The 11,011-nt window shown below is 38.2% G+C and overlaps 1 protein-coding gene across 1 annotated transcript; it reads left to right on the plus strand.

Moving 5' to 3' along the window:
* Positions 1 to 2,009: 2,009 nt before the first annotated feature.
* On the plus strand, positions 2,010 to 9,526 carry LOC143736161 (beta-1,3-galactosyltransferase 2-like). The gene is made up of 2 exons (XM_077226786.1): positions 2,010 to 2,035; positions 8,199 to 9,526. Exons 1-2 carry the CDS (start codon positions 2,010 to 2,012, stop codon positions 9,286 to 9,288), a joined length of 1,116 nt encoding a protein of 371 aa, XP_077082901.1. The 3' UTR covers positions 9,289 to 9,526.
* The last annotated feature ends 1,485 nt before the right edge of the window (positions 9,527 to 11,011 follow it).

Genomic DNA, 11,011 nt, shown 5'->3' on the forward strand with positions numbered 1-11,011 from the left:
ATGGCGTTATTTTTTAGTCAAAAGTTATGAGCGTGTAAGACATGCTCACGAGCACATTATGTTATTTCACACGCGCAAAAATGAACCTTCAGCTGGCATGATAAAAGTACTCGCGCACAAATTCAACAACCGAGAGGTGTACAGGTAGCTGCGAGCGAGCGCCTGGCATACTCTCATAGGTTAACTCTGCTCGTACAGTGGAATCCTGCTCGCGCGCAGCGGGCTTCTGCTCGCGAAGTGGATTTCTGCTCGCGCAGTGGATTCCTGCTCGCTCAGCTGATTTCTGCTCCCTCGAGTCTACATGACTTTTGACAATTTGGGGGTGGAACCAAGAAGGGCACTGACCCTCTTATGATTGGTCACTTTAATCGTAATCACAACCACAGGGACATCTTTGTACTTTGATTGACAGCTCTCATTACAGGAAGCACGGAGTCAAAGTATCTGACGGAGTTTTTTTTATTTTTATTGAAATATCAAGATTTACAGACAAACATGGCTGCATAACTTCCTTTTCTTTAGAATAGGATACAAGGACAATATAGTCAGAGGGAGCAGCTCTTAATACAACAAGAATATAAATGTAGTCTTAGTATAAAAATAAAGATATTTGTAAGCAAAATAAACATTTTAATAAATAAACGGTAAGGAATTATAATATAACATGACATAAGGCGAGAATTCAGTCTTTGTTCATCCATTTATTTTAGTTGGGAAGTGTTTTAGGGTATCATATATTTTTTGTGCTTTAGGACCTTTCAAAATTTTTAAGGATTTTATAAACATTTTAAATTCATTTAAAAAAACAAACAAACAAAAAAAAAACTCTGTGAGATCCTTTGACTCTGACTTCCTGTAATGAGAGCTGTCAATCAAGGTACAAAAATGTCCCTGTGGTTGCGATTACGATGAAAGTGACCAATCATAAGAGGGTCAGTGCCCTCCTTGGTTTCCGCCCCCAAATTGTCAAAAGTCATGTAGACTCTAGGGAGCAGAAATCAGCTGAGCGAGCAGAAATCCACTTCGCGAGCAGAAATCCACTTCGCGAGCAGAAGCCCGCTGCGCGCGAGCAGGATTCCACTGTACAAGCAGAGTTAACCTATGAGAGTATGCCAGGCGCTCGCTCGCAGCTACCTGTACACCTCTCGGTTGTTGAATTTGTTCGCGAGTACTTTTATCATGCCAGCTGAAGGTTCATTTTTGCACGTGTGAAATAACATAATGTGCTCGTGAGCATGTCTTACACGCTCATAACTTTTGACTAAAAAATAACGCCATAAAAGGCTTTCTGTTTGATGTCTCTGTGAAAGTTTTAAAGCAGTCAGAGCGCTTTCAGAGCGCTCACGTCCGTAATGGGAACTGTCACGTAACATTGTTTTTCCCTCATAAATGCGTCACGAAAAATAAGACAAAATTAATATTATATGTTCTGTGGAGAGCCAACCCTTCTTCATCCGGTTGGTAGTATTACTAGTATTAGTATTATTACTAGTAGTATTGCCACCTAAGTTAAAGTTTTTTTTGTGTCACTTCCGCTACTCATAGACTGATATTTTTCTAATGTCTGGACTCCTTTATTAAGGGAGTATGGATAAACAGACGTTTCAATATATTGGTATTAAATGCCTCCTACAGTGCAATTCGGCTAGGTATACATCTGCGCTAAAATATCAAGGTGAAAGTCTTCATAGCTTGCGTAGTATAGACCCAGCTCCCAACCCAACTTTGAGAATAGATTAACGGTGTTATTTTTTTTATCGCCCGATAAGAGTCTCACATAACGGCCCACCACTATATATATATATATATATATATATATATATATATATATATATATATATGATTGCATTCAAAAATGAGTATTAGCATTGAAGATGGACAAGTTTCAGCTGTGGGTTTGTTCATGGGTGCAAGAGAAAAAAAACTGCTTCCTCACCCCGCCCCTGTTAACTGGTTGTTAGGTCTAAGAGACTATTCAGGAAGGAATAGGGCTACTAGTGGAAAACAGAATGGCTATTAATAACATTTGGCACAGGTAAGCTCAACCATCCTTTTATTAGGCCTATTTGTTTTATTATTAGATATTTTATAATGTTATTTGTGTTGTTTACATACAACGTCTTATTATTAACTAGAGCAGAAGTCTTTAACTCTGCTTTATTTCCAACCTGCTTCAACACACCTGCATGTGTATTTCAAGTGATCCTGAAGAGCTTCATTAGCTGCTTCAGGTGTGTGATTAGTTTTGAGAATACTCTAAACTACCGGACAGTGGGTCCCCAGGAGCAGAGTTGAAGATCTCTCAACTAGAGTAACTGTGCGTTCACATCGCCGCTGGCTAGAACGGCAAAATTCGCTCTCGCCGCCCTGCCACCGACGCCATGCAAAGATTCGTGGACGCTCTGATGCTCTGACGTAGATCGAATGCTTGGTCTTTTTATATATATATATAGCCTATGTGATAGAAAGGGGAAACACAAATGTGATATGCCTGGCAATTGAAAATTGATACATTTTACATTTAAACATTAGCTTGAAATCATGAATTTTAATTTAGAAATCAAAAACATGTATCATCTAAGAGGTGTATTTAGGTGTATTACAAACAAGTTGGGTGTCATGTCATTTATATTATATATTTAAAATTTAAACTTGGCGTTACCAGGAAATGAAACATAAATGCAAATCACGCAAACATCAGTAGCCTAGTCAAAATGGCTACTGCATTTAATGAAGAACTTATTTCTTTATTTCATAAATGTAATAAAACCCAGACTGTATACATACCGCCATTTTTTTATTCACAGGACCTCACAACCAATATTCCCTCTAATTTTTTTTCTTGCTGAGCAAAACTTTTTTTCTATTGGGCGGACATTTTTCGCCACCTGAGCAAAAATATTCTTTAGCCTATACCTGACCTGTAAAGCATATACGTAGAAACACAAGGGTTTCAACACTGTGTTGTAACTTTTAACTTGAATGTGCCATTTCCATTTTATTTGACCCTTGATGTAACTTATTGGTATTAATACATATTTTTGAAAAACAAGCAGTTAATTAAGAAGTCACTAAATGAAGCACATTTTAGGTTACCTGATATATTTTTTTTTACAGTGCTGTTAACTGTACAGTCTTTACCAAGAAATCCTTTGAAAAATAATTTACAAAATCTTCTGCAGGACAGTTCAATTCTTTACAATAATAGAATATAGTATGAAAGAAAAGTAAGCTGTTACACTGAGATGGTTTGGGATAAAGTGTTTTGTACAGTCAATTAATTGTGTACAGGAAGCATTAAAACATCAAAGTTAAATTATTGTTTATTGCTTATGAATTTACAATATATTCTTCAGAAGGGGGGTTCAAACTTTTTAATGGCAATGAGCCCGTGAGATTCTTTATTTAGGCTTATAATATAATAAAATATAGGCCTAATATAACCTAAACAATACCCTTGTGAGATTCTTTATTTAGGCTTATAATATAATAAAATATAGGCCTAATATAATATAATATTTAAAAAACTAATTGAAGTAGCCATATCAGTTTAAATGCTTCAATTTGTTTATATTATATTATTATAATATGAAAACAAACTGAAGCATTTAAATAGATCTAATAGCTAAATATTTTCAAGAAAAGTGATTATGTGAACTCTTTTATAGTAATCTAACCATGCCTGAAACTCCCCCACACACAAACATCTATTTAACTAATGATAGCCTATTTTGAATTTGCACGCGGGTGGGTGTGTAATTGTTACCGTTCTGTGTCCATCAACCGTTATTTCCAACACTTTTATTCAAACCACTCTTCTTTAAAACATTATGATTTTATTTGACAAGTCTTTGCGTTTCTCGTTGCCTCTCGTATTGAGCTATTTGGTCCGCACACAAGACTCACTGCCAATCACACGTGCTCACATCATTCTCTTTCTATGAAACCTTTAAGCTGCATTCACCAGTTTTCACTCTATAGCGGTTGACCAGAGCACTGAAATTATTTCTCACTTAAACTACAATCAAATGGATTTCCCCACACAATTCGCGTCAGTCCTCTGCGTGGCATTATATGTGGAGTGTGGCTGTGGAGGCGCGGACTCAACAACATGCATTTTTATATCAACAGTGGAAAGAACTTACTCTATCATTTCTGGTCATACAGAAAAGAATAATACATCATTCACAACTAGCCTACTTTTATTTGTGCAAAAACGAACGGACGCAAAAGTAGGCTACACGGACCCAAGACTAACGTTTTCTACAAATAGCCAACATTATTTTAAATATAATAATAAGGTCCGTGTACCTTTGCGTCCACTCGTTTTTCTTTTTTTAACCCGTAATTGAAAAAAAAAATTATCGGTTGTTAGGCTATTTTTAAAACGCAAAGTTGAGCACCAAAATTTTAATTTGAATTGTAAGCCTACACACCCAATGCTGCGCAAAAAAATAAACAGACGTATTTTCAGATTTTTGTTTATGTCTTTTTTCACGTTTATTAAATATTTGAAATATTCACAAATTAATATGGAAAAAATCGATTTTACTGGTTTTCTAAGGCCAAATTAGAAGCTGGAAATTATATTCGAATTTGTTAGTTTAAAAGTGGACATTTCAAGCTTTGTATAGGTTGGCTATATTTTGTTTCAGTTAATTTTTGAGAGGCGCTCCAGTTCATGGCGATCATGAAAGCGCGCCCGATTCTTTTATTTTATTTTACAAAAGCACAAAGTTTTCTTGTTATTGTGAGTTAACACAAATAAAATTTTGTATTTTTATACATTTATGTTTAGGCTACACATAAAAATATTGTGAGTAAGGGACGGATTGCACAACCGTCACCACGGATTGTTTTTTTTTTTTCTCCCACAGATGATGGGGTTTTTCCCTCCATAATACGGGGACGGGGTTGAAATATATATTTACCATATTCATCATTTGTCCATTTATGCTACATAATAAAAATAATACACTAGCCTACAAAATCGCATCATAGCCTATATAAGTGAACATTTGAACCATATGCCTATGTAGGCTATGTTTTCTTTTCTTTTCATTACATTATTTACGAAAGTTAACACCCAATACTTGAACAGTTTAAAGTGTAGCCTAATCTGGAAATTCAGGAAGCAGCTTCTGAATTGGGACGCAGCAAACCAGCTCTTGCCATGATCTTGGCTATTAAAGCCGAAAATACATGCTGAAACATCCTCACCATGTCTTCCAGTAAAATATAAACAAAAAAAATGACAATAGCCAATTCTGGATCCATAGCTGTTTATTCAATTGTATAAAATTAATTATCAGAATGGCAGCTGTAGGCTATTCTCGCACCGTTGCTTAGCGCCAGGAGCGGTAATCGGGAACACCTGGTTGCCAATTAGGAAATCATGCGAAGGCTACATGGTGCGTCCTTCGAAGGACGAATAGGCTGCATCCTTCGAAGTCCGCGGCCTTCGGAGGATGCAGCCTTCACATTGGGACACAGCTGTAATCTTTTCTGCGCGGCCGCGTCTTCAGAAGTGCGCGACCGCGCACGCGCGCAGCTTAGAGGGAACATTTCTCATAACCCCGGTGTCTTTCCCCCACTATTTTTCAATATGATGACGACTATTTCCTAACGTAATGGAAAAATAGCCTAGATCAGATGCGTTTTTCAGAATCGCGGCAAAAAAAGTCATACAGGAATTTTTCGCCTGCAATCTACGAACAAACGACTCTTATGAGATATTTCCTGTAGTGAATTGTTCAGAATTGTTTCGCACGTCACACTTCTGCGTTTTCTCGCGCCCTCTGTCCTCAAGCCCATTAATCGGAAATCCAATGCCATTTGAATCAGAATGATGAATCATTCAACTAACAAATTCTCTGACACAGTCAAATAATGCAACTTACTGAAAGCTATCTTTGAGTGATATCCATGTGAACATTTCTGACAAAAGCTCTGTGTAGGCTACTTAAAGTTCATGAAACTTCCCAGCAAGCAATTTTGCGTCTAAAAGACGTCTAATAGCCGTCAAAACACAGCCCAGACGTCTAGGCTAAAACAAGGCTACATTTAGGCTGTCAGTGAAAATCTAATAGACGTCTATCCAGAGCCCAAGAATAAGACGTCTAACCATAGCCCAAGAATAGACTAGTCATCAAATAGACGGCTATTGAACGACTACATATATACGTCTAATAGAAAGTGAATATGGGTCTAGGCTAAAACGAGGCTGAATTTGGGCTGTCAGTGAAAATCTAATAGACGTCTAAACGTAGCCCAAGAATAGACTACATCAACTAGACAGCTATTAAACAACTGCATAAACATGTAATAGACAACAAAATAATGGCTAAAGGATTCTTTTCACTCAAATATAACAGATTCTCATGACAATCCATCCAAATAAATTAAGGTTTTATTTAGAAAAAAACATTAACAACTTACAAAAAGATCAAAACATAAAAATTACCAAATCAAAACATAAAAATACAATATAAAATGATTTTAAATAATGGAACATCAACAACTTAAGATAATAAAACTCTGTTGCTGCTGGGAAGTTGGTCATCACGGCATCTGCCAAATAAGAAAAAAAATAATTTGCACAAGAAAAGCATTGTTGAATTTAACCTCAAGTGTGCATGGATTAATATATTCACCTGTACTGGTGTGTTTGTGTGTCTGTTTAGGTTTTAATGCACATCTGAGCTATTTGCATTATTGATATACTGCTGGAAACTTTTTATAATTGCTAACTTTATATAGCCAATAATTTGTAATTTATGCTTCATCTTATGGTTCTTGTACAATAACAAATATTATTCTACTCTATTAGCTTATGCTCTCTCTGTATGTAACAAGCCATTGTTCAGAAAAATTTAATATTATAGTTCAAATCAATGATTGACTGTCAAAGATGAGAGCTTTAGTGGGGAAATGCTATTTTGATATCATAATGATCTAAAGAAAAGAGTAAAATATATTCGTGGCTTTCATAACACTTTATAATAGGTTGCACATGTTTCATGTTTACTCCTTTGGATTCAGATAATTCGAGTTTAAGGGCACATGGAAACATGGGGTTACAGTACACGTGCACGTACCATGATAAACTGCTACCCACTAAAATGTCACGATTGCAACAAATGATAACAAATAATTTAGCTAAAAAATGAGCACACGTCAAAACGAAAACACAGACACTTACAAGACAAAAGTAGAAATGTATTTTACCTGTTCTCTTCGACCGACAGCTGCTGAATGCAATGCAATGCTCTGGCTCGTTTAAAATGTTTCAAAAATGGTGCAAATGTGTTTGTCACCCGATCGCGAGTATAAAGTCTCGCGTTGCCAGTATGTCTCAGTAGGGCTGTTGTCATCTAGCGGTTGAGAAATGTAATTGCAATTTTATTTAATTTAAAATGAAAGACAGTCAGATAATATCGTAGATTTTTTTATGAATGTGTGGCAGCAAACATGAAGCTATGTGGGCGAAAAACATGTAAACAATTTTAAGATTATTTTGGCTATAGGCCTACTAATCGCTGGTCTAAATCAGGGCCGTTATAGACCACTGATTGATCTCGCCGGTGGGCTAAAAGCAGACTGCACATAGCCCGTCCAATTCACAGCTAAATCGTGACTACAGATCGACCATGTCATGAAATTACACTGGCACCTTGTAGATATTATTACCAATGCGAACATGATGAGATATCAACCATTTCGTGCGTTGCCTGCCCAACAATTAATTAATACTACAATTAATCAGTTTCGACTATAAGTGGGCTACAAATAGCCAGGCTGACTTTACGATCTAGATCGTGTCTACGCACTGCCCAGTCATAGAACATGTCAAATAAATGAAACCAAACACCTTGTAATCACAGTTGACTTTGCTTACATGATGGAATATCATACATTTTGCAAGTTATTTTGGAAAAAAATACATTTAACCAGATTCAATGTTATTTTGTCTAGAAGTGGGTTACACATAGCCGGACTATATCGGGTCTATATTTAACCGAGACGGTGAAATGACGGCTATTGCTTGCTGGGTTAAATCACTAACTGATGTAACGTGTAAACGTAGTTAAAGATTTACAACAGAGTTATTTTTGTGATAAATCATATTTATATTAAACAATTCTGATGTTTCACTGTGAAACTAATTTTGACCTGTTTCTCTTTTTTTCTCTATGCAGTTTGGCTAAGGATAGAGGTCCGTTTATACATCAAATTAAAACAGCATTTTTTCTGCTGCTTACATTGACTTTCTTATTGTTTGCCTTTGCTTACGCCTCTGATTTCACTTTCGACACAATTGTATTCTCTCAAACATGGTTTACTAAAATCATGAATCAGACTCATTATAAGGTAACTGACAGCATTTGGGCCGATCATAATCAAAAAGATACATTAGCGCATTTGCCCAATCAGAAAATACAAAAAAGAGTTTCAACAATTTATTATCATATAGCTCATCCAAGCAACTATCATTACATTCTGGATGAACCCGATATATGTAGTCAGTGGGATCCGTTCCTGGTCTTGATGGTCCCTGTGGCGCCCCATCAGGTAGAAGCTCGTAACGCCATCCGGAGCACGTGGGGGAATGAGAGCACAGTCCAGGGAAAAGCAGTGATGACTCTGTTCTTGGTGGGTTTGACTGGAGGATCCGACTCTGAAAAAGCTCAACAGCAACTGGAGGAAGAGAGCCGACAACACAGAGACTTACTAGAGAGCAACTTTGTGGACTCTTACTTCAACCTGACCATAAAGACGATGGTGATCATGGACTGGTTGGCCACTCGTTGCCCTCAAGCCAATTTCAGTATGAAGGTCGATTCTGACATGTACCTAAACCTGGAAAACCTGATGACTCTCCTATTGGCACCCAACACACCCAGACAGAACTACATCACTGGTTTTTTGATGTGGAACCAAGATGTCATCAGAGACAAAAACTCAAAATGGTACGTGTCAGAGGAGCTGTACCCCGAACCGAAATACCCCACTTACCTGCTGGGAATGGGATATGTTTTCTCCAATGATCTGCCAGAAAAAATAGTTGAGGCTTCCAAGGAAATAAAGGCCTTCAACATAGAAGACGCATATGTTGGTGCTTGTGTGAAACATGTGGGTATTACACCCTCATCCCCCCCAGACCCTTCACAGTTTAGAGCCTATCTGGGACAATATAATCGAGAGGATTTTCTCAGAGTCATTACAACAATCCTAGGATCCCCACAGCAGCTAACAGACATCTGGGAGGACTTGAAGAGGCCCACATAAAACTATCCCAAACTTTCCTAAAAGTATAATTTGGGAAGTATCCCAAAATCCCTGTCTGGGATGGGAGCACAAACAAACAAAAATGAGAAACACAGATTTCTGTATACAAAGACATGAAACATTGTTGATTTTTATTTAAGAACATTTTTAACACAACTTGTTAACAATACGTTCTGATGGGGCGAGGAGATCGTTTGAGGAGCCGTTCACACATAATATGTTCTTGAAGAGGAACTTGAGGTCTGAGATGCATTTTTAAAATTTAACTTCTGCACTCAAAAAAATGATGTGTTGGCTTTACTTAACTTTTTTATGTAAACAGGTTCCACTGGTTCCACACAACTGGGTTTCGTTAAACAAACATAATTTGTTCATGTAACTTCAACATCATGGAAGTCATTTTAAGCGATCCAATTAAACTCTGAGCTGAGTGTTAAATGAACACTGAAGCAGTGTTAAAGTTAATGAGATAATTAAGTGAATAATTGAGTGATGATTGAGCATTATTGAAGACACCTGATGTTAACAAGCAGAATCACTGAAGGAGAAAACTACTCGGTTACTCACGTAACCTCAGTTCCCTGAGTTAGGGAACGAGTATTGCGTAGCTATACGCAGTGGGGGGGGGGGGGGGGGGACTCCTTTCCCTCGATTTACTGAAGCCTTTATGTAAAGCGCATTTGCAGCTGCACAGCTAGAACATTAGCGTCTGGCTCGCTCATAGGCTGCGCTGCGGCAACTGCACATCCAATGGCGCGGGCGCCTCTGACACGCGACCAATGAGATCACCCTGCGTCATACACGTCAGAGCCCGCCGAGGGGGCGTGTCCTCAGTCTATATAGCAGGTTTAACGACTGAAGCGACAACTTGCCATGTTACTATAGTGCGGCTGGCTACGCAATACTCGTTCCCTAACTCAGGGAACTGAGGTTACGTGAGTAACCGAGTAGTTCCCTTTCGAACGGTCACTTCGTATTGCGTAGCTATACGCAGTGGGGACGCCATGCAAAACGCCGCACTGGGTAACTGGCTGCACTGCAACTCAGGACTCCTGAGCCTACAGAACAAGCCATAACCGCATAATTATGTATAAATAGACCAGATACCATCAGGTCTAAAATATTACATGGGTTTATATATGAACTATAACTGGCCAAAGCTGGTCTATATATGTATGGAATATAACCTGCAAAAGCGGGTTTTATATATCTCATATAACCGGCCAAAAGCGGGGTTTCTATATATGTGAATTTAACCGGCAACAGCGGGTTTATGCATGAATACAACCGGCCAGCAGCGGGTTTTATATATATATGTGAATGTGATTGTGCACAGTAATACATGACAAGACCGGCCACCGACGGGTCTTAATCATACCGAAAACACCTTCGCCTGCAGGGAAGGCACTTCCATATTATAGAAATTCATAAATGTGGACGGCGAGGACCAGCCGGCCGCCTCACAAATATCACTAATGTGAATGCCAGATGACCAAGCCCATGACGAGGCCATAGCTCTGGTCGAATGGGCCTTGATCCCGATAGGGCAAACTTGACCCGCTGCGGTATAAGCCATAGAAATAGCATCCACTATCCATCTAGACAGTCTTTGCTTAGTGACTGGATCCCCCTTGGATCTACCACCAAAGCAGACAAAAAGTTGTTCTGATTGTCTAAAAGACGCAGAACGCTCCAGATAGATTCTCAGCGCTCTGACAGGGTA

Source organism: Siphateles boraxobius, unplaced genomic scaffold (assembly GCF_051911475.1).
Source record: "Siphateles boraxobius isolate OS27281-9 unplaced genomic scaffold, OSU_SipBor_1 13, whole genome shotgun sequence".
NCBI lineage: Eukaryota > Metazoa > Chordata > Actinopteri > Cypriniformes > Leuciscidae > Siphateles > Siphateles boraxobius.

What these genes read in the sequence shown, in the direction of transcription:
- LOC143736161 (XM_077226786.1), top strand. Translation starts at nt 2,010, where the DNA reads ATGGCTATTAATAACATTTGGCACAG. An exon ending in ATTAATAACATTTGGCACAG is followed by an intron (nt 2,036 to 8,198) that starts GTAAGCTCAACC and finishes TTCTCTATGCAG; the next exon opens with TTTGGCTAAGGATAGAGGTC.